At 39.2% G+C, this 25,659-nt stretch overlaps 1 protein-coding gene across 4 annotated transcripts in view; it reads left to right on the forward strand.

The window, feature by feature from the left end:
• The first annotated feature begins 601 nt into the window (after window positions 1-601).
• The window catches only part of cadm2a (cell adhesion molecule 2a), a 380,897-nt gene continuing 355,839 nt past the window's right edge, over window positions 602-25,659 (forward strand). Inside the window, exon 1 of one of the 4 annotated variants that reach the window (XM_083568236.1) lies at window positions 602-1,037. In XM_083568236.1, coding sequence (XP_083424362.1) covers window positions 977-1,037 — 61 coding nt within the window. In that variant the 5' untranslated portion in view covers window positions 602-976. The remainder of the gene's footprint in view (window positions 1,038-25,659) is intronic. The other 3 variants (XM_083568237.1, XM_083568235.1, XM_083568238.1) reach the window with 3 other exon arrangements.

The raw sequence follows: 25,659 nt of genomic DNA on the forward strand, positions 1-25,659 counted from the left end.
AATGTATAAGTTTAATGCTTTATAAGTCATCCCGATTGAGCAACCCCCTGGCGACAGAGGACGAATGTCCATTCATTACAGTTCCATCACTAATGTGGTGTTGTGTTCAGTGATCGGTTCATGCAAAGAACCATTCATGCAAACTGCAATCCTGAGCCAGTGGATCTTAATTACAGTCTAAATCCATCCTTAAAGTTCTCACTAACTTTATGGATCTTCAAGTTGTTCATGTGGAACTGGACAGAGTGGCATCCAATTGGAGAATTTCATCCATGGGCAGGATGTTGGGATGGATCAGGTGGATCCGAAGTGAAAGAAGAGACAAGATCACTGACCACTCATGATTTCTCACGAGCATTTTTTATGAGAAACTAAGAGAGAGAGAGAGAGAGAGAGAGAGAGAGAGAGAGAGAGAGAGAGAGAGGGGCAGTTATAGACAGTTATTTAAAAAAAAAAAAAAAGTGACCGGTGACCACAAAACCATCTTCACAGTGAAATCCTGATCATTTCCAGCAGGTTGATATAATATTCTGCACGCGCGCGGCCCAGGTCCCGGTGTGATCGTGGCGCGCGCTGTGATTGGTCATCGTGGTCTGTCTTTCAAGGCGTGTGGGCGTGGTTTTCGTCAGAGAAACGAAGAGAGACGAAGAGAGAGAAAGAGAGCGAAAGAGAGAGAGGCACAGAGCTGCGCTCACACACACTCATACACACATACACACACGTTCGCACACATACGCGCACACGCACGCAAACGCTCGTGCGCAGCGCTCCGAGCCAGAGCATCGCTCCTCCGTTGGCACGGCTCACGGTCCTTCGCCTTCGCTTCGACGAGCGCCACGGGTGGGAAGCGCGAAGTTGCTTGAAAGGAGCCGCGGGGATCCCCATCGTCGCGGCGAACACCTGGATAAGGAGCGCGAGAGCGCAGCGTAAGGGACCAACGCGCGCGCGCGCAAGTCGAACCGGAACGCGGACCATCATGCTCGGCAAGCAGCACATGCTCTTCGCCCTGTACGGCATCTGCGGGATCCTGCTAAAAGGTAAATGCGCCTCTAACTTCTCTACACCTTTTCCAGAAAAAAAAAAGACAAGGCACGCTTTAGTGAGGAAGCTGGCTCAGCATCGCGCGAGCTCGGCACAAGTGCACAGGAATGCCGCACGCGCAAAAAAAAAAGAAAAAGAAAGAACCGCGCACGCACGCATGCATACATGCGTACTGTACGTACTTACGCCCGCGCGCACATTCACATTCACACGCACACCAGCATTGACAGTACATGCGTTACTTATTCGCCTTAGACGTGTCGGCGTGTTGAAACGTTCCTTGCACGTGGACATATAGCACCGCGCGCCCAACCCCGACTCCGTTGCGCCTGAGCGCGCGTGCCTCTCTCTGCCTCACGTTTCTCCATCCCTGGTCGTTTTTCAAGCTCGGAAAAAACTTTGCGTATCTTATGATCGGGGTGAAGTTACTCTAGGGTTGTTGGTGAGGCTTTCAGGAACGACATGAGCAGTCTTTTGCATTTCATTCATATTCCAGACTCAAATGCGTTCAGTTGGCACGGTTTTTTATTTTTTATTTTTAACCCAAAGCTTGATGATTTTTTTTTTCTTGTTTTGGCTGCCACTTGTAATGTGAGGCTTTGCTTTTTCCCTAGTGGTCGGAGTGCTGAAATAAATTGATGCCAATTCAACACAAATGCAGAAATGTTGCGCAAGAGGGCCCCCCCCTCAATGCCAATGATTTATTTTCTCCTCCTATTACAGCTGGAATTGCACCTTATTCCATCCATCGTTTGCTGCTAGGGGCGTGGTCACGCAAGATATCATGACAAGGGGCGTGGCCACGCCACCAATCAGAGCACAATCAATTCAATTGGCAACGTGTGCATAACTATTATAATATATAATATACAGAGAAAAAAGAGTAGAGAAAATGCATATAAAGCAGATGAAATACCAAACCAAATGAATGGGCACCTTGTTTGTGTGACCTTGATTTCTTTCTGTTTGACAAATGAAAACAATCCAGCTAATCTTATGTAACATACAAAGTCTGATTTTGACAAACGAGCTACGATGCAATGCAGTGGGTTTGGACCGCGTGTCATCAATCCGTCGTATCTTTCAAATGAGTGTAAATACGACCCTCCGGTGGCAAACTGTTTACATATCAAACATCCCGGCTCCAGGCTCTGTCAGGCGTGTGTGTGTGTGTGTGTGTGTGTGTGTGTGTGTGTGTGTACTCAGGCTGCTGTGCATAAAGAGTGAGTCATGTCTGCTCTTTCGAGAGGCAGGGGTACGTGCAGACATGCATACGTGTGACACTGGCGTGATACCTAGAGCTGCACATCGATGCTCGGGTAGGAAAGGGGAAGAGGGGTCCGTTAATAATCACAGATAATTAAGCAGCGTCCTCAAGGCAGCACTTTTAATGACTTGTCTGTGTGGAGCGATGTATCGATCTCCCGAAGCCTTCTCCCAGCCCGTAAATCAGGCTGACTGCTCTGCCGAGAGCGAGCGGCCAACCGAGCCCTGTTCAGCCCAGCTCGGATCAGGCTACCCACACACACACACACACACACACACACACACACACACACACACACACACACACACACACACACACACTGTTGCCGGGATGAGCCTTTTACAGGAAATAACAATGTTGCAGCCCCAAATACTTTGTCTGCTGCTTAGTAGATGTAGTTTCAGTCAAGTCATAAAATTTATAGTTTACATTTCACATTAAAAAAAAGCTTTGCAATGTTATATCTTATATTAATCTTAATCTAACAGAATAAGGACCTCTATGCCTTAAGTGATTCACAGTTCAGCGAACAAAATAGTACACTGATCATAACTTTGACAAATTATGACAATGTATATCAGTGCAGTTGTGTATATATATATATATATATCCCAAATTACGACCGAACATTCCATATTTAATCTCGGTGCAGCACCTTGTGGCAGCAGCCCACGAGCCCCAGCTGACATTCATACATCTATTATTGATGCCACCTGTACGGATAGGTTTCCCTTTTCTTTGTTAGAAAAACCAGACAGCCAGAGCTGCAGCCAGGTTCTGATGAGGGCTGTGTTTCAGAGAGCTTCACCCTCTTCCCCTTCCTTGGACCGGAGAATAGCTTAGATCCCAAAGCCGCCTTTTTCAGCCTTGAATTAATGTACAGTATATGTAGGCTATAAATTCACCCCGGGGGCCATGTGGGTTTCCTTTGTGGTTTTCACCACAAAGTGTCAGTAAATGCATTGTTGACTCCAAATTGCCCTTATGAGTGTGTGGAAGGCATCCGGTGGTGTTGTGTATTCCTGCCTTACATGTCCTGTGTTTCTACGAGAGGCTTTGAATCCTTCATGAGCAGGATAAACCACTTGCTGAAGATGAATGAATGAGTACTTCAGACTACGACTTTTCTTTTCTTTTTTTTTTTTTTAATGCCACTTCTGCATATCCACAAAGTTAATATTATGGAAATGCAAAGCCAAATGTGTCTGGTCAGCCTGTCCTTCGAGCTGCAGTAGATGGCACTTGGCTGTGGACAAGTGGAGCGATGACGAATGCAAAGCCAGACGCGAGTTGAAGAGCTTCTGGTTCTTTCGAGCTTTATCAGCGCGGGAGCGAGCATGCGTTTGTGTGAGTTGGGAGGTAATGGCTTTTCTTCATCATTGCTCTTCTGTCTTTGTCGTTCAGCAAGCATGTGTGTGTGTGTGTGTGTGTGTGTGTGTGTGTGTGCATGCAGGTGAGCATCGGTACAGGTGAATGCGATCAGACAGGTGAGAAATGAAGAGGCACGCTGTGGCCTGACTGGGGCAAGCTTTTGTTTGGTGTTTATTTCTCAAAGAATAGCCTCTGTTTTCCTTCCAAAGCAAAGAGACCTAGGGCACATGGCCCCTCTCCCTGTGCGCTCCCAATGTGTTTGCTTGGTTGATTAAACTGGATAGAGAACAGGATTACAGGTGAATATCCTCCTGCTTTTTTTTTTATTCCCTTTTTTTCTTAACTCGGCATGTTTCTGAATGACTCACAGGCACTGGTCTATCTGTATCTTTCTCTCTCTTTTGTTCTTCTCTCTCTCTCTCTCTCTCTCTCTCTCTCTCTCTCTCTCTCTCTCTCTCTCTCTCTCTCTCTCTCTACTGAGCATCTAGGTTTCTGAACAGCCCCCCACCCTACCCGTAATGTGCCAGTGTAGCTGTGATCAGGCAGGATTTCCCATGATCAAAGGCCCTCTTTTGTTCTTCCAGGTGTTGGGGAAAGTTAAAACAGAAAGAAGGTGGAGAAATCATCGAGTCCTCTTCAAGTGAATTTTTCTTTTCTATTCAACGTCAGTGTTCACTGTCATCAGCGCTAAGCCCACCTTTCTCTCTCTTACACGGATGTATTGTATTGAGTCTGGTCTTTCGGTTCGATCTGGAATACATAAAGTGAACTAGTGCAGTTTCCATCATTTAGAACTGATAAATTCCACTTTTGACAACGTTAACAATGTTTCTGGAGTGACAGTTTACCAAATGACTGATTGTCCGCACGTCGGTTTTGCCAAGCAGGGGGAAATAAAAGCTAAATAAAAGTACACCGTCCAGTACAATGCTACGACCCAGTCTAGGGTTAGACCACATTGTATGATTGAAGGCATGGGATGGATGTACAGTATAAAGTCTGTTTTTTCTCAAGGGTTCTTCTTCATGGCATCTCGGACAGTTTTTTTTTCCTTGTCACAGTCGCAACCGACATGCTCATCAGAGATTATAAGGAACAAACTTATTAGCAATAAACGTGCACATTCTTTAATACAAAAGCTGCTTTGAGACATTGTCTATTTAATTTTTACAAATAAAAATGAATAGAATAGAATAAGGTACAAACATATACTTATAACAACTGTGATTATTTTTGAACTGCTGACAATCTGAAACAATCAGGCACAAGTCAGAAACCCGGAAGGAAAAAAATCATATAACGTAAATCATAAAAAAAAAAAAAAAAAAAAAAAAAAAAAAAAAAAAAAACCAGACAAAAAAAATTTGAATAACCCCCCCAAAAAAAACCGAAACCAACAGGAAGATGAAATAAGAAACTCAGAAAACGAACATAAACAGAGAAAACGGCACAGATATATACATACTGTAGATTTATACATTGATAACATTAGGGTTGCAAGGGGGTGGAAACTTTCCGGAAACTTTCCACGGGAACTTCATCTGGGAAAATATTCCAGGTTGGAAACGTACCAGGAATTTGTGGGATTTTATGGGAATTAATAAAAAATGTGGGAAAATTTCTATAAACTGTATAATTTTGCTACGCTACTGCACATAGAACAGGTGCACACATTAGGGTAACAATGCAATGATTAGGCAGAGGTGAGGGCAGGACTGAACTAAAAAAAAAAAAAAAAAAAGGGCTCAATGCAAACACTAGTCAAACACGAGATCACAAAAAGAAATCGCCCCGTTGTGATGTCTTTCAGAGAAGGTAGGCACGGCATCAGTAGGAGTGTAGGAAGGTCCAGGCTAGAGTCTGGAATAGATACCCTTTACAGATTAGACACACCAACCCAAAAACAAAAAAAAGGGTGAGATATTGTGGGTTGTAACAAAAGTCTTATCGTTGGATTGTTACCCTAATGTGTGCACCTGTTCTATGTTCTATGTTTAAACTAAGTTTGTCTATTTCCGGGCTGTTCTCTCGGGTTTTGTGGTCATCGCAAGTCTGAGTTTTCTCCTGTTTATTTCCTCCTGAAAATATTCAGCCTTGATTCACCACATTATATCCAGATAAGTTGTGTTCTGTGTTTATAGTGTTCATGGTATAAAATAGTTGAGTGGATTGGATGATAATCATACAGTGTGTCATGACACAGTATCAGATTTCTGCTTCCCTATATTTAAAGTTATTGAAGATCTAAACCAGTTGTGCATGGTGACTGGCAGAGTGGTTGTGGTTTAGAACAGCGGTCCCCAACCGTTTTTGTGCCACGAACCGGTTTATTGTCAGACAATATTTTCACGGACCGGCCTTTAAGGTGTGGCGGATAAATACAACAAAATAAAATAAAATGTTTTGTTTTTTGTTTATTTTGCTAGCTTGGGGGTTTGAATTTAGCGGTAATGTATTATGTGTTAGCGGCCGGAGCAGCACCTTTAAGAAGGTAGAGGATGGAGGTAAGACGTGACTAAGGAAAGATCTCTACATGCATCAAGAGTGAGTCATAGACAGATGTGGCGGAGAGAATCCGGTCATTTCCAAAATTTATTAATAAAACATTGTTCAGAATCAGATTATAAATAAAACGGAAATAATGTAAGTTATGTATTCTTTCTGTGCGGCCCGGTACCAATTGACCCACGGACCAGTGCCGGTCCAGGGGGTTGGGGATCACTGATTTGAAGTATGTCATCTCCTAACTTTCTTTTGGATTCTCCCGTTAGGGGTCGCCACAGCGGATCATCCGCATGTTTGATTTGGCACAAATCAAACCCTAATGGCTGGGGTTGGTTCCCTGACCGGGGATCGAACCCGGGCCACAGCGGTGAGAGTGCCGCATCCTAACCACTAGACCACCTAAAAGGAGAAAAAAAAAAGAAATGATAAATGTTTGTTTAGTGATGTTTTGTGGTTTCTTTGCTTTTTCTCCTGTCATTTGACCTCTGCTGAACTCGGTCACTTTAAAAAAGAAACATTGGAGCAAAGTTTCTGCAGATTTATCATTACATCAGAAGTTCTCCAGTCTGAAAGGGATATAAACCTCCCACTAACTTGTCTGAGACTTTACATCAGCACGTTGAAGGACAAGGTCTTTCGTCTAGAGTCTTCAATAGAATCCATTCCTTTTCATGTCTTATAGCCATTATTGAGACAGCAGCTTTTCAGGCACTTTATAAGTCATAAGCTTTTGAACAAGACAAAACAAAAACAATATTAGACATCGCCAGAGGATGTGACCCTGTAAAAATGAAATAAAAAATAACAATAAATAAAGACAGAGCACTGGACCAGAACGTGAGCAGTTGTGCTCCAGATGTTGTAGATGATCCTTTTTTAAATGATGATTTCACAGAGAATTAGTGCTCTGCTCTTGCAAATGATCTACTCTTTTTTTCCACGTTTTTTTTTTTTTTTTTTTATTCCTCCAAGATGTTTTAGAAAAAAGGCAATACCTGCTGCAGGGGTTTGTGGCGGGATTAGGCAATCAATCACATTTATTGACGAAGCCAGATGAAAGCAGGCGTGCGATGGAAACAAATGTTGATGCCAGAGAGGGTCAGTAAATCAAACGGCCTGAAATAACAGCCTCCGGCTCGCCTACGCCTCAGATTACCTATAGAAATCTGTTAGCCTCTGCCATCGACCAGCATTCCCTCCGTCGCAGCCGGCTTTTTCCTCCACGCTCAGGCAGTGACACATTTTTTAAAGCCGGACACATAAAGAAGCGAGACAATTAAACTTTCTGCTTCACAAGCCCAATATTGCTGCCAGCTAATGTGAGGCTTAATGACATTCGGAGTCACACTGAGGACATCATTAAATGGCAGTGTGATAAACAGGCCAAATTCTCTGTCACACGCCGATGGATGGATGAATCAAATGGGAACCCTTGTGTAAATAATGACAAAGCTACGGTTACATGCTGCATACTTTCAACAGCTCTGCCAATTGTATATTTTTTCTTTCTTTCTTTTTTTCCTCGTTCCGTCTTAGGTTTCTGCACCAGCGTATTACCTCGGAGCTGTCGATATCGGTGTAGCACGCGGTGTACGCGGTGTTATGTCTGAGTCGCACCCTTTTCCACTCGCATGTGATGCGGGAAGCCAGGGTTTTCTAAAGCCATCTGCCTCTGCTAGGTGGAATTTAACACCTGCAAATACAGCAAACAATCAATTAATCAGAAGCTACAGGGACTATACACCTGTCTAAGTGCACACACATCGCACACCCACTCATTTTCACGCTTGTGGACCCCTGATCAGTGCTCCTGACTCATTATTTGAAGCCAAGGCACTTTTTACACACACACACACACACACACACACACACACACACACACACACACACACACACACACACACATGCACACACACACACACACACACACACACACACACACACACACACACACACACACACACGGATGTCTTTATTTTCATTGCCAGATACAGAAACATTTTAGGGCTTTATGGAGTTTGATTGAGTAAAGTGTTTCTACTTAAAGAAACTTTCATTGACAACCAAAACACTTCACAAATATACGACACCTACAAAATGTTTAATGATGAAAATTAGAATTAGAAAAAGTTTTAATAGATAACTGGAGTTACTTTGCCCAATGTACAGAACGTTACCTGATCAGTATAAATAAATATATAAAATGTCCCACTGTGGGAGAAGGTGATTTTTCTTTTTTTTTTTATTTATTCTTCAAAAAATAACAATAAAGGGTGAATATTTATAATTAAAAATGATTGAGATTGATTGAAAAAAATCTTAAATATCAAGACAATGAAATACTGTGAAGAAAGAAAAGCCATTGTAACCTTTTCCTGAGTATCTGTATATTTATGCAAAGAAGAGAACACAAAGGGCTTATTGAATGACTAGTTATTGAAATATAAAGGGAAAATATTCCATGTTCACAGTGGAATTAGGCTTAATTTTGGGTTTCGTCAATGTAACACTTGACTGACCGGATTTGAATGCATCCTAAATTATTCAAGAAACATACAAGATGGATTGATATAGAGACTGCTAGGTAAAAAGACAGACAAACTGCCATTTTATGTATATATTTTGATTAATTCATTGAAAGCGTGTGTCTTCACAATGTTTCTGTTGCCTAAATTTTCAGTTTGGACTTTTTTGTGTTTTTTTTTGTTGACTATAATTTTAATATACGCACTAGAACCTCCTTTTTAAAATTTTTTTTTTATTCTGTATTATGCTTTATGGTCATACCGTTGAATCATATCAGTGTGTGTGTGCGTTTATGTGTGTGTGTGTGTGTGTGTGTGTGTGTGTGGGCGGGTGTATGTGAGCACTGAATGTTTTTTTTTTTTTTTTTATATTGTCAAGCCAAAGGCATTTATCCAGAACTAGAGGATAAACGTTATCGATCAATCAAGCAAAATAATGAATATGATTGTGTTAATGAATTACAAAATAATAAGTAGGCGAAAAAATGAAGTTTTATTAATTAAAAGGCCAATAGTGGTGCCTCTTATTTCCCAATTATTCTCTCTCTCTCTCTCTCTCTCTCTCTCTCTCTCTCTCTCTCTATCTATCTATCTATCTATCTATCTATCTATCTATCTATCTATCTATCTATCTATCTATCTATCTATCTATCTATCTTTATTTATTTATTTAATTATGTGCACAATATGATGATTTGTAACCTTTAAGGCAGAAGATTTGATCTTATATATATATATATATATATATATATATATATATATTATATATACAGTACGGACCAAAAGTTTGGACACACCTTCTCATTCAAAGAGTTTTCTTTATTTTCATGACTATGAAAATTGTAGAGTCACACTGAAGGCATCAAAACTATGAATTAACACATGTGGAATTATATACATAACAAAAAAGTGAACTGAAAATATGTCATATTGTAGGTTCTTCAGAGTAGGCATCAAGAGAATGCCAAGAGTGTGCAAAGCAGTAATCTAAGCAAAAGGTGGCTACTTTGAAGAACCTACAATATGACATATTTTCAGTTGTTTCACACTTTTTTGTTATGTATATAATTCCACATGTGTTAATTCATAGTTTTGATGCCTTCAGTGAGACTCTACAATTTTCATAACAAAACTTTTTGAATGATAAGGTGTGTCCAAACTTTTGGTCTGTACTGTATATATTCAGCATTGTGTTGTGTACCTGCTTGTAAGAACCTTACCTTCAGACTTGGCTTGGTCTGGAGCCATTATTATTCTGACGTGTCAACATCTCAGTGTCCACAGTGTCGTTCAACTGGCATTTTAACTGTGAAATGCCATCGTAGTTGTCCAAATTAACATTTTGCTGCATTTGTGCAGTTTTTTGCGACTTTTTGCGAAAAAATCATCCATGCAGGACCTACATTTTGGGACATATACAGAAGGCAGCTTGCTGACTCATGGTGTGTGTGAGTGTGTGTAGTAACTTACATAAGAGAATGTTAATCAATGCCTTTATCAATACAACAGTATAATAACAGCCTCATACGCAATACGACCCTTTATTCGGGTTGAGGTAGAAGATCTTGAGTGGCCTGCTGTAGAGCTCTGACCTCAACTCTGAACACTGAACAGCTTTGGGATGGATTGGAACACTGTCTGCACCCCAGGCCTCCTCAGTCTTCATCAGTACCTGATTTTACTAATGCTTTTTGACTGATTCTCTACAATCACACCTCAAAATTTGGTGGAACATCTTCCCTGAAGAGTGGAGGTTATTATAACAGCAAATGCGGACTAAATATGGGATGGGATGGGATGTAGTGTGTTTAAATATCAAAGCTACTCTATGGTACAACATGACCTTTCTGTCTTAACACCTGTGTGATTGTGTTTATCAGTACGGGGCATATTTCTGTCGACAAGTGCTGCATTGACATCATTCTGGAGAGTAAAATGGTATATGCAAAGAAAAAACAATAAGAGCTAGAAAGAGAGAGAGAGAGAGAGAGAGAGAGAGAGAGAGAGAGAGAGAGAGAGAGAGCATGTCATAAACTTATTATGGTTCTAAACACGTGTCGAACTCAAAGCCTTTGTGCTAAATGTGGCCTGCTGTCTAGTTTTAAAGAGTTCACCGAAACTTGTGGAGAAAATGGCTGAGGTTACTCGCGGTACTCCACATTCTCACACTAAGCCAACGTAATGAGTATACGTAATGCTGAGCACTGCTATGTGCTCCTCCGAAGCTTCTCTCTCACATCTCCACAATGCTGATCCATCAAACAGTTCACAGTTTGTAAACGGACCCAACTGCAGGCTTTATGTATTGATTAGATGTTAGGGAAGGGCTGAGAAAAAAAGTCCAGAGCTTCTCTGTGTTACTAGGACACAAAACAACTCTTTACTACAAGGTAACACAAAGCTCCATATCAGATATTCACCTTTAATAGGTTATTAGCAGTATGTTGCAGCGGCAGTATCTCCAGCTCATGCAAAAAAAAAAAAAAAAGAAGACGTATGCAAATCTAATTTATGTATATTATTTTACTGTTATCATTTTTGTATTATTATTACGGTAGTAAGAATAATTAATTATTTATTTCCTACACTGACTCTACTATTATTATGATGTATTTCCTTTTTTCCTACTTACTAGTGTTGTTCTCTCTACTTTATTTAATATGTACTATAAATGATTATAAACTCAAACTCCATTTCCCATCAAACACCGCAGCACTCAAACATGGCTGTCCTGCACTCGAACTCCCAAAACACACTCGCACATTCACGCTCTTACTCATCAGTCACACCTGTTTCCAATTACACACTCCCCACAGGCACAACTTAAAAGGCCGGTCCTTCATTCAGTTTACCGCAAAGCAGTACATTCTGTTGACTCTGGTCTATTTTCATTTTCTTGTTTTTTTGACCCCATTCCAGTTTCACAATCTCGTAATTGTTTTGCCCAGTTTATATTGATTGCTTATTGCCTGACCCAAGATTGTTTTATGTTAACAGTATTTGGGTTACGATTTGAATTTGTCATTTTAAATTGCATTGGCATCTGCCATCATTATCAGACAAAATTTGAATATTAATTATATAGTAAATCAGTAATTTTTCATGTACAGTGCAGCCTCGGTTCTACGGGGGTTATGTTCTATGACCCCTCGCGAGTAACAAAAAAATCACAATGTTTACATGGTTCCTTTCTTAAGGGGAATTGTACATGTACTGTACTGTGAACTCAACAGAAATTGTGAATTACTTGTCATAAATGTTTTATTTACTAATTTAAATTAATAATAATAAAAAAAATAATACAATAAGGGGGAGTGGTGGCTCCAGCGGTTAAGGCGCTGGGTTGTCGATCAGAAGGTCTGGGGTTCAAGCCCCGGTATCGCCAAGCTGCCACTCTTGGGCCCTTGAGCAAGGCCCTTAACCCTCTATGCTCCGGGGGTCCCTTGCGAGGGAAATATCAAGGTCCGTGACGTCGGAGTGACGTGGGGCCGCCTTCCCGTGGGCTCACCACCTGCAGGAGGGACCGTAAGGGACGGTGCTGTGAGGATTGGGCAGCAGTCGAAGGCGGGGGCCTGCTTAGACTGCTGCCCCCGCGACCCGAATTACGGATAAGCGGGAGAAAATGAATGAATGAATAATACAATAAAAAATGAAAAGTCGTCAACTATCGAGGTCGTGAATATCAAGGTTCCGCTGTGTATATTATTAAAGAAACTCGTTTAATAAGCGAAAGTCTTAATTACAACAGATACAATCCAATTCCACCATGGACTTTCATATTCACATTCTATAGCTAAATATGAGTTATATTGTTAACGTGATTATTTCCAATTATCTATATGAACCCAGTTCAGACACCAATACACTTTTAGTCTGGACTACTGTCCATATCTCTGTTATATTCATACCCATCACTTCCTGTCTAATTCTTGTTTAAGGTTTTTAGGTTTTAATTGCCGGATGTGTGCATCATGGTGGATTTTGGTGGTTGATTTGAAAACCAAATGTTTAGTGTTTTTAAATTATTTTTTGGTATTTTTTTCTCTATCCGAAAAAAGAAAGGATGTCGTGAATGTTTTAATTTCACTTCTTTTATATTTATTTATATTTTTTATAAAAATGGTCAAACAGAAATGCATGCTACATTAATCGTGCAATAATGATATTTGTTTATATTATCCTTATATTTATATACTTTATATATATTTTTTTTTTTTTTTTATTTCTTTATATTCTATTCCTATTACATTTTGGAGCGTCGTAAAAAAAAAAGAAAAAGCATTTCACTACATGTCGTACTCTGTATGAACGATTTGATTTGATTTAAAGTAGACCCTTCTTGACCCAAAAGAAAAGCCACAATGGTGAAACAAATGAAGGAAGAGCATAAAAGCTAGAAGAATTGAGGTTCAGTCTCAGGATTGGAAAACACATTGTCAGAAAATTGTGAGGGATTTTTTTTTTGAAAAGACAGAAATTCTGAAAGGAGATCACAGTATAAAAAACCCACACACTTTAGAACCAGACAAATGAAATAGACTGAGTATTAAAAACCATGCAGCTTAGATTAATATTTGTTTCCTTTATTATTTGATTTAGATTTTTTTTGTATGATATTCACAGTGTATTTTTATTCCATATCTATAATATATTAAGTTTGTATTATATTTTAAATAACCTCTCTACACTCCATATTACAGGCCGACCGATTAATCGGTTTTGGCGATTATTCCGCACCGATAGTTGATTGCTGGAACAAATGGCTATTGGCAAAAAGCCATACCGATAGTTTTTCCGGGTTCTGGTCCATTGTCATTACAAGAGGGGCCTCTAGAGGTGAATCGCTGATGCCACGTGCTGCTTGTTTTTACACGTGAGACAGCGTGCTGCATGGGCAGCGCTATGTTATATTTCTTATTTATTAATTAATTATTATATTCATATTTATTTCTTTGAGATCATTTTCATGATTCTGTACCTTTTTTTTTTTATTAACATAAAAAAAGTACAAAAAAAAAATACTATTTAACGTGGAGTGTTGCATTTGTTTTTTATCCAGTATACATTTTATCGGCTTATTAATCGTTATCGGCAAGTACGATAACCAACCTAGCTATCAGTCGAAATCTACTCCCTATGCTCCTTATAGTGAAGTGTTCCATAGTTTTACCCTCCAGATGAAATATCGGAGCGTTTAGAATCCGCATGTCAGAAACAGTCAAGACAGAATTGCTTTGTTTTTGTCGAAAAAGTACAAATTTGTGACTGACCTGGAACATTTTAATGAAGATTGAATCATCTTGCAATACATTTGTAGAGCATTTTGTTTCCGAGACCATATACTTACATATTCATCGTCACTCGTCAGTTTGCACAATTGCTACTATTTGCACTTCTGGTAGATGCTAAACTGCATTTGAATCTGCATTGTAACTGTAATTTTCAAATAAAAATAAAGATCTATGTATCGATATGCAGTACACACACACACACACACACACACACACACACACACACACACAATTTATGTATTAGATTTTTTTTTTTGCTGCACAGACAGTTTAACAGTTTTTATTGCCCTCATTTTTTCATTGTTTCAAGTAACAGGCTGTAGATAGTTACTATCTGTCTATCTATCTATCTATCTATCTATCTATCTATCTGTCTGTCTGTCTGTCTGTCTGTCTGTCTGTCTGTCTGTCTGTCTGTCCGTCCGTCCGTCCGTCCGTCCGTCCGTCCGTCCGTCCGTCCGTCCGTCCGTCCGTCCATCCATCCATCCATCCAATGTACCCTGTGTACCAGCCCAGCTCTTTCACGAACATGCCATAAATACAGCAATATTATAACCATCTTGTCTTTTCTTTAACCTTCTTAATTTTTCTCAGCCTGCACGTCACACACGTGCAGGACATCACTGTTTTATTTCTTAAAATGCCCTCTGGTTACCACTAATCGTGTTACGTTTCCTGATCCGAATTTTATTTTCTTATCGCCTGCCTGTATCTCGGCTGAAAATTGAGATAGCAAATGGATCGGTGCGATCGCAACGTGCGCTTACGTGTGGAGCCGCATGTAGCAGCTTTCATAAGTGATTAAGATTGGTCATGATTGGACCCAAAGCCCCAGACTAATCCAGAATTTTTTTTTCCCAGCTCGCCACTGCTTTGTGCCTCATGGGTGATCTAATTCGGTCTTTATGAATTGAGTTAGTGGCTTTCAGTTCTGCTCTTGCTGTACTTACACTTCTGATGTCCCATGGCTGTAGTTCTCTGTCAGAACCAGCCGCCCACTGAACATATTAAGTAACATTTATAATCTGGGTAATTCTCGTCCTGTGGTCTTCTGTGTGCTGCAAGTCGATGGAAGTGGCATGTAATTAAATGTTATTTATATCAAATGCTTAGTCTAAGGAGTTTTGACTTTTGATATTTGGGATATTTGAGCAGTGAAGTTTTTTCTGACCGAGAATGCTATTAAGCTACAGATCTACAGCTCTGTTAGTAATCTGTGCTATAACTCCTTAACATTTCCCAGTGGGCTTAAAGGCCTTAAGAAATGTCATGATAAATGAGCTCAAGATCGAATTAAAATCAGATATAGGATGGATTTTGGTATTATGTGTTGCTCTTTTGTGCAAAATGGACAACCCAATTGAGACCAACTTAAAATGTACTACTAATTGTTAAATATTTCCTGTATATCTAACACATCCAGTTGGGATGTACCGATTCACAAAACTCGTGCGATACGATTCACGATACTTGTTTCACAAAAGTTAACAAAATGCAATTTAAGGCAGATTAGAAAATGAAAAAGTGTCCTTTTATTATTTCTTAGACAAAATGCTGCACATTTGTTTGTAAAATCTAAATGTATTGCTATTTTTGCCATATATATATATATATATATATATATATATATATATATATATTTATATAATTCAACTTGTAAACAAATCCCTATTCAAATAAATAAATAAACAAATTATACGAATAAAAGACATTTCTTTACACCAGACCTGGGCAAACTACGGCCCGCGGGCCACATCCGGCCCTTTGTACGTCTCTGTCCGGCCGTGTGAGGCCAATCATAAATTACAGGGATGCACCGAAAATTCAGCCACCGAAATGTTTCGCCCGAAATACCGAAATCATACCGAAACAACACGGCAGAAACACAATTGTAATGACGCAAAAAAAAGCGCAGCCAGCACACGATTATCTGGATAAGAGCCATCATGTCTGCGGTGTGGACTTATTTCAATATTTCGGAGAAAATCCCACAGATAGCGATTTGCAAAACATGCAATGCTGAAATTAGCTAAATTTCACTGCAAAGAGTTTCTCCACGTCGGGTTTAATTTATCACCTGAAATCCAAACAACCCGATTGCCATTCTAAATATGAGAAGAACGCGGCGCAGAAAAGTAGTCAATCCGAGCATGAGGACGTTTTTGAAAAGGCAAGAAAGTTTTCCAGTGATGGTGCCAAGGCAAAAGGCATAACACAAAAAAATTATGGATTTCATTGCCTTAGATCAGTGGTCGCCAGTGGATCGACGGATTGATCTTAGAAACATTCCCCTTTGGATCCTGAAAATAATAATTATTATAATATAATATTATTTATTACACAGCTCTTCTTAATGCTGTAGATTAGAACCTTCCTTTCACTTGAATGGGCTTCCAAACGTTCGGCAGTCAATTATTTTCGTTTAACAGACCGTTGCTAATAATAATTGACCGCTGCCTGTCTGTCAATACTATGAATGGTAACGAATAAATAACAATAATTTATAATAATAAATAAAAAACTTTTGTAATTGATTTATTCTTTGAACTGCAATGCATTGATTTTAATGAGGTTAGTACACACTCATAGCCATAAATGCAATGGTTCTAATAATTGACAATATTTTCTTTCGGTGTTTCGGTTTTGACCTTGGTTTCCTCATTTTTGGTTTTTGGTTTCGGAAAATAATTTTTATTTTGGTGCATCCCTAAAATATTATCGTTGGTGTGGCCCTCTGACACAATTCAGGTTTCTCATGTGGCCCCTTGTAAAAATTAATTGCCCACCCCTGCTTTATACGAACAAGGACCATTAACTGGAGTCCTTCATTTTCTACAACAGAACATGAAAACACTGATGCACCCATTAATATCGCACTCGAGTTTATACTTACAGCATTTTGGGCAGACACCATTATCCATAGCAAATTAGCAGAGCAGTCGAAGGTTAAGGGCCTTGCTCAAGGGTCCAGCAGTGGCAGCTTAGTAGTGTTGGGTTTGGAACTCCCGACCTTCCGTGCCAAAGTATAACATCTTAACCACTAAGCTATCCTTTCCTTATTGGCTTAAATTATAGCTTTTGGCATACAGACAAAGGTTACTGGAGCTTCTCACTGTGCTTTACGTCATATTCTATCATATTTGTTGTTCTATTAGTGTATATAAACATGTCAGTATCTGCACACAAGCATTGGTTTTTGTCTGTTACCATATCCCTACTTTTCCAAAATGCCAGAACACTCCCGTTTACGTATGAGGATGGGGCATCTTCATCTTCAACATCTACACTTGCTACTGTTTTACGCACTGCTATCACAGTAGGCGCGAGGTCACAGTACACAGCTTGATTGCCCCTGCAGTTTAAAACATGTATTGCGATTTGTTTATTATCTCAGACTTCAATCGTCACATATTTTCATCGACTGCTGCAGAGGGCATGGTGACATCGATTATCAATGTGTATTGATGATACAGGAGATATTATCCCACAATATATTAAAACATATCAAGCGTTATATACAAGATGACAAGTTCTGCGCAACGTAACTCAACTCCACTTGCATTTCTACGTTATGGGTAAAAGTAATATGTAATAAATATACACTGACTAGGTATAACATGACATTATAACAGTGTGACCGGTGAAGTAAACAGCACTGATTATTTCATCATGGCACTTGCTATTTAGTGGGATTTATTAAGCAGCATGTGAACATTTTGTCTTCAAAGTTGATGGGTTAGAAGCAGGAAAAATGGGCAAGAGCATCTCCAAAACTGCAGCTCTTGTGGGATGTTCGTGGTCTGCAGTGGTCAGAATCTATTAAAAGTGGTCCAAGGAAGAAACAGTGGTGAACCGGTGACAGGGTCGTAGGCAGATGAGACTCATTGCTGCACTTGAGGAACAAAGGCTAAACCGTGTGGTCCGATCCAACAGACGAGCTCCTGTGGCTCAAATTGCTGAAGACGTTAATGCTGTTAATGCTCTACAGATCAGGATTGTTTTGGCAGCAAAAGGAGGACCAGCACTGTATTAGGCAGGTGGTTAAAATGTTATGCCTGATAGGTAGCTATCAAGTTGTGTATTTTTACATTTTTAACTGGCACATCTGGGCCAGTTCACATCTGGGCCAATTCACAACTGGGCATTATTCTAACATACAATGATTATCAATGTGCTTAAATATTGTGACTCAATTATTATTATTATTATTATTATTATTATTATTATTATTCACTAGATGATTGGTTCTGCTTGACATAACTCAACTACTTATCTTCTACTACATTAGGATTAAAACTGATATGTAATAAATATATAGTGATATGTAGTAAATATTTGTATCAGTTTTCTCTCTAGTCTGTGCCCGTTTAATGTGTAATTCAGTTACTTTTTATTACATAATTAGACTCTGAATCCTCATTAACTTAACCCAATTGTATTATTATTTTTTTATATTTTCATCCGTAAAAAGACAATAAGGTTTAAAAGCCATGTGTTAACAAGGTAGAGAAGGTCATATTTTGTCTTTAAATATTTCTCATTCGTCATACACTCATTCTTTTGTGTCCTTTTCTCGTTTTCATCCCATTCATACAAAGTAAACGTTTTACACAATAGGATTCAGCGAGACGATAAATAATAGCAGTCTTCGTGAATGTTCAACATTTTTTTTGTTGTTGGTGTTTGTTTCTGTTCAGTTATCGCAGGGAGGCTACATGTCCTCGACACTTGCCAACACACCTGATTAATATAAAAAACTGTGATAATTGGTTGGTTGTCTGTTTTTGACCTGTGATGTGGAACGAAAAGATTGTTCATAATTTTATATTCGTTATCATTATAGCAGTGTGTAAAATGCTCGCTCCATATGACTGGGATAGGAAAAAGGAAGAACTGAAACAGAGTGGAGCTGAATGAGGGGGAGGGGGAAAAGAAACGCCTAACACATGACATTGCAAGCCTGATTGTCTCTAACTACCGCTGAGAAGAGGAGAAATTAGATTTATTTAATGAGCTTTCCAAGTGTAATCATATGCCATTAAAAGCAATAAATAACCCATGAAGTGGGCTATGCTCATTATGCTTTAAAATAACGTAACAGCATTAAAAATGTAGTAAAACCTACTTTTTACCACACAAATTTTTTTTTTTAAGCAAATCTAAAAATAAAACCCTGTTCCTCATGACTAGGCACAGTGTTCAGACTGACCTCATTCTTTACCTGTGCACACACCGAATAAACATACTTGCTTAGTCGGTAAAACTTGTTTGTTCAGCACTGTATGCATTATGTGCCATAGAAAAAAAGAAACCTTTTAGCTATGAGTAACACACAGTTTCGTTTTAATAAACCGACAAACCACCAATTGGTAAACCCAGCCAAGGTCTTCTTTTAGAAGGTTTGCTGAAGCTCGGCCTCTGCGAGATGCTGCAGCCTTGCTGTAATTGCTTGTTTATGGAGAGCTTAGCATTTCTTCAAACATCTAGTCTCGCTCGCTGTCTGCTTAATGAGCACAGATGAGGGAGGATGATGGGCCCATGGAGGCCCAGGCTTTAGTGTATAGCCATCTTTTTCTTTTTTTTTAAACCTGGCAGATCTTCGGGGGTCACTGCTCAAAAGCTAGGCAAGTCAGCAATCAAAAGTTTGTCTCTCTGTTCTTTCTTGTGTGGGCTTTTGTGGTGGAAAAGGCCAGTAGTTGGGTGAAGCTATAAGTGATGGCAGCTTCTTCAGTTCTGCAGGACTTTGATGAGCCAAAGAGCATTCTGGGTGAAATAATGACGATTTAGGAGCCAGCCATATAAACCAAACAATTTATATTGTAATCTTTACAGATTTTTGTATGAGAATTTGGCCAGTATTCAGATCCCACATAATCCAAAGTTTAAATAACATTAATATATAAATTATACATCATTACACTTTGACTTTATTAGATCTATGCATCCTAAATATGTCCCAGCATGACAGTGACCATTTTTGCGTAAAGCGAGACTTTTAAATTTTTCTAAGGATAGAAAGTTTCTTTCATTTCAAAGATGGGCTAAATGGGCAACTCCCCACAGTCAATCTTTTACAATTTAAAAAAAAAGTATTGTATACAGTTTTTTTGAACAGTCTAATTGATTTTTCCAGGAATAATTCAAGATTAGCTATTATTCGGTAATAATTATCGTTATTTAACATTCACTGTATATAAGCTCCTGTAGCCTTGAGGGCTACTCTACTGATCGATCCATCACAAGACTTTTCATCAAACGACGCAATTTTTTCGGCCACAGCTTTTATTTATGTAATTGTATTATTTTTTTTATTTCTCAATGTAAAAAGGGAATACGCATATGCTCTAAACCAACATTATATATATTGGCTATAAACCAATCATATTCTCAGGGCTTGGGTGAGAAGGACTTGATTGACTCACCACCAATGTGACTTGGCCTATCTGGGGTTGAGGAAATTAATTTATTATATAAGTCAATGAGTGCACGTTTGGGTGCTAATTTCTCTTGGGATTTAAAATAAGGTTCGGTCTTTTTCAAACACCCGTACCCAAGTTCTCAGCCAGACCCATGCTATAACTAATATAATATGATAAATACTGTTACAGTATGCACCAGAGGTTACCAACACAGCCACAGCGACCACGTGAGTGACCCGCAGGGAATGTTCTATAAATCGCACTAGTCATCATAACGCTCCGTCAAAACGTTGTTATTAATTGTGTTGCTGTTCTTTATAAATCTTTAATACTTGCATTATTGTAGATTTGAAAAAGACAGCATTGAATATAAATTAAAAAAAAATTTGTATGTGTCATTTTAAAGTGAATTTTTTTAGTTTCATAACATTAAAAAGTGGAATGTTCATTTCATCATAAATCATTTCTTCAAAGATACATAAGCAGCAAATCTTCTCTCCCTTTCTCCCACTCTTCTTTCCTTTATTACTTTCTTACCCTCTGTCTCTCTCTTGCTCTCTCTCGTCTGCCTCCATCTGTTCTCCTTTACCTTCTACCACAATAAACCTTGCTCTAAAGCTGTGCTTTGGCCCCTTGCTGTTGGGCTTGTTGCCTGCTGTTCAGGCAACAGAGATTAGAGACTGATAAATGTGCTTTCAGCTCTGGCCTCTTGTTTCGCCGTATTTTATTCAAACACAGACCCTCATTAGACTTGGGGCACGGGGTGGGTCGGCTTTGCCTCCGTCGTGGACGGCACGTGACCTTATGGCACGTTTGCCATGTTGTGCCCGTAATGATATGTGTCTCAGCAACAGGAAAGTTCTGCTTCATTGATTTCTCTAAAGGGAATTGCAACTGTTAATAGAAAGTTTGCAAGCCAGTCGGCCAGCCAGTGGCTACAGATAGCTATAATTTAACCCTTATCATCTGCCCAGCTGAACATTCAGTGAGCAACAATTTCCGCTCTCTATCTTGGCTCAATTTCGCTGTCTCTCCATTGCTTTTCCCTTTATCCATCCTGTCTGTCTGTCTCTCTCTGTCTCTCTCTGGTGTTGTCTGTGTGTCAATCACTCCCAAGTGAATAATCTTTTGCTTTGCTTTAACACAGGCCTTCTGTAACCAGGCCCAAGCCACTTAGCCTTGCACACACACTCACACTCACGCACACACACACACACACACACACACACACACACACACACACACAGGCGCCCGTAATTAATTGACGGTCCAGTTTATTGCCGCGGTGGGAGAATTCTTTATCCTTGGCCTTCCGATTAATCGCAGAGGTCTGTGACTAACAGCTTTTATACCCGATTCATTTTTCTTTCATTCAGCCTTTCGCCATTTGCCTTGCACTCTGTAGCGTTATCTCCTTTCACATTCATTCAGTATTGATTTACTCTGCTAATACATTAATTATGCACAATTAAATAGCAAAGCGAAAGCAGTCTTTATGTCTCGCCTTTGAAAACGAATGACTTCCCAGGCAATTTATTTTTTTCCCCACTGAAAAGCCAAACTCGACACTAGAAGATGTGATTATTTAGGTCTCCGATTAGCTGGCTTGGGATTGCCTGTAGCTTTCTGGTTAAATATGTTAGATGGTAAACTCCTGGCTAATGGTTTATAGGATGGTGGGAAAAAATCAGCACTCACACAGTGTGTGTGTGTGTGTGTGTGTGTGTGTGTGTGTGTGTGTGTGTGTGTGTGTGTGTGTGTGTGTGTGTGTGTGTGTGTGTGATAGAAAGACAGCGAGAGAGAGAAAACAGGCTTACACTGTCTTCAGTCATAGTTCCATTGAGCGAAGCTCTTAACCCCACAAGAGCTCAGGAGTCCTGGCCTTAGTCCCAGCATCCGCCTATACTCCTACACGTCCTTCAACTCTGTGGTGTTTGGGGGGAAATAAACGACAAAAAACTGTCAGGATTTTTAGGATTTTTTTTAGGATTTTTTTCCCTTTTGGCATTGCCAATAGAATCAAATTGGTGTGATGTTATATACGGAAGGCCTAAGAGGCCATGCTTAAGTTTTTCATTCTTGTTTTCTCACGATCGTCTTAATTTTCTTGTGATCTCGACGTAAAACCCCAGTTTCTCACGACGTAATTGTACCGCGAGAACATTACGCGCCTTGCGAATGTTTTTGGTATATATCATAAGTTACGTGTTGGATGCCTCTGGAACATTCTCTTATGCCGAATACACTGGAGAAAAGTCAAATCCGTCAGTGACATTTTTTTCCATGATGGAAATCATGATAATTTAAAAAAAAATATTCTTTGCCCATTTTCCTCAATTATAAAAACCAGGACAGACACGAAATGTCAGAAACATTTGGATGGAAGTGAAACACTTATAAACGAATGACTAAACTATGAGTAAAACTTTACTGAATTCCCCTGTGAAGCGGCAGATCGCAAGTTTGTTTAGTCTCTTTCTGTGGCTACTTGATCCGTGCCGGAAACATGATTTGTACTGGAATATGCGAAATTGCTGCCACAATTTTGTTTTGTATTTCTTTCCCCCTCACTGTACCAAAATTGAACCAAAATCGTGACTTAAAAACCGACGTATGTACCGAACCGTGTATTTTGTGTACTGTTACACCACCTAGTAAGCCAAATTTCTGTCAAACACATTTATAAAAATTCATTTTATCACGTAATTGGAATATTCACTTGCTGTAATCATCTTATAAAATTTATATAATCATTTTGATCAATTTACTGGCAACATGGTTACTGTAAATCAACATGTTGCCAGTTAATGACTGTAAAATCTACTGCACACAGTGATGAGGTAGTACCAAACCTGTTAAACAAGATGGCCAGGGCTTGAAATGATCAACACGACTAGACCTCTAAATACGGCATGGCAGAATTTTACACATCGTAGACGTAGTAGCAAAAGAAGAAGCATCCACCAATCAGCTCAATCCTGGTTTAAAGCATTTGATCGATTGTATCCCTCAGTGAGCTGTGAGCAGAAACAGACACACATTCTGATTAGCTCAGTTATTTGTAGCAATTGCACGGGTTAAAGAAAGCTTTATCACCCTCTTGACCTCTGAATTTCACATCCAATCATCACCACAGCTAAAATAAACATCATCAAGCTGCTGGCTAATGATAGACTGCCCGAAACCGACACACACAACCCATAATAAGGCTTTTTTTATTTTTTATAATGATATACGTATACAGAACCTACTTTCGAGTATACGGACAAACCTGTCCTCCAAGTGAAATTAGTTCCGAGTCGAAAAAATTCAAAATGGAGGAAAGCCGCCGCGAGCTAGTCTTCGACCGTAACGAGTCTACATGATGTGCACTGGACCCGGTAGAAAAAATGCTATTAATATTTGTATTATATTTGTAAAAAAATTATTACTTAATACAAAATATTGGATACAGTATTTCGAATTTTTCCGATTTGTTTTAGTATATTTTATTATTTATTTGATAGTATTTATAACTCTCACATCATTAGAAGATACGCGTAGACAATATCTTAATATCTCAATATCTAAGTAACAATTTACGAACAAATTCATGGTACGAACATTCGGAACGTAACTTGTTCGTAAGGTGGGGAGCGTCTGTATTAGGTTTATTGTGAACTTATCATAAGACCTACAAGATCAGTTGTACAAATGTTTTTATATGTTAATATGTTTACTATGTTGAATTCGTAATGTTTTGCAGCGAAATACAATAAAAAATCTGTCGGTCCCTGTAGTTTTCTGGAGCAGCTGATTTAGAATCAGTGTGTGATCAGTGAGAAAGCGAAAAAAATATTATGGATTTTCAATTGATCTTAAAGCAATGTGGGTGCCGTGTACAGAGATCTGTGCAGTTCCCTTCTCAGCCGTTCTGTCAATAAATTCACCAGTCAGTCAATCGCAGAAAGATTTATAACTCTTTATTCCATCTTTGCATTTCAGTAAAAGGTCTGTTTTGACTTGGATCAAATAGTGTTCAATTGTAATGATCTCACCAGCTGTTACTTCGGCCTCTCTCAGCCAGCATGCACCCGGTTTCCTCCGCTAAGCCGAGGAAATAAACGTATCGAGAAAGCGAAGTCTCTCCTGCTGATCCATTACCTGTCCTGAGTGTTTCAGGCACACTTATTACACTAAATATCTCACATTCACCGGCGCGATCCATTTGAGTGAATGATCCGTTCGGTTTCGAAGTTTAAATTGCCATGCCGCAAAATTAAGAGCATCTCTTTTGGCCTTAAGTAATTGAAAACACAGAATGAGAGACGTAGAGGCGAATCTCGCCTGGACTGGAGGCGCGCACGTCTCGACTATCGAATTCCCATTAAAATTTTCCATCTTTCTTTTTTTTTTTTTGCTTTTCTCCTCAGCATTAACTTTTACAGGCAGTTAATTTCATTTGGAGCTTAAAGCTGTGATTCCTTTCTCCAGGGCAGTAGCGTAAAGAGAACAGACGGGTTCGTGTTCCTTGTGAGCTCTCTGCTTCTGCCAAGAACAGAGAGAAGGTGAGAGAATTAAAAGAGAGAGAGAAAGAGAAAAAGAGAGAGAGAGAGAGAGAGAGAGAGAGAGAGAGAGAGAGATTAGCAGGTGTGCTTTTTTTAATGTTTTCGCTCTTTTAGTGCATCTTTGAGATCCTTTCATGACCGTGTAAATCTTACACAAGCATCTGAGTAGACTTGTTTAATGTCTTTCCTCTTATAAATGATATAAAACACCTTGTCTCTTAGTGTAGTATAAGTACATAATGCACATATCTTGATATAATCCTGCACATGTTTTTAAGTGCTTCTCAGTTCAGCAGGAGATGGTAGCTATAAGAACATTTATTTAAAAGGATTCTTCGGGTTCAGCTGAAATTGTAGTCAGAATGCCGAATACAAGACAATAAAAAAAATGTCATTAGTCGATAAACATACACACAATAGGTGCAACAGTATGACGTGCACTGAAATGCTGACTGTCTGGCATTAAGTAAAAATTACAAAAAAAATTGTAAAAGAAAATGAAAATTCAGAATTAAGTTCACAGGAACCAGAATTTAGTTCTGTACAGGTAAGGGAAACACGAGAAATATCGAAAATCAAAAAAATATAAATTCAGAGAGCAAAGAGATCAGTGGCAGAAACAGTATGCCGGTATTGAATATAAAGTGCAGATGTGTGCAATTGTGCCATATTTGCAGCATATGCAGAATGAGG

Source organism: Silurus aristotelis, assembly GCF_946808225.1.
Source record: "Silurus aristotelis genome assembly, chromosome: 18".
Lineage (NCBI taxonomy): Eukaryota > Metazoa > Chordata > Actinopteri > Siluriformes > Siluridae > Silurus > Silurus aristotelis.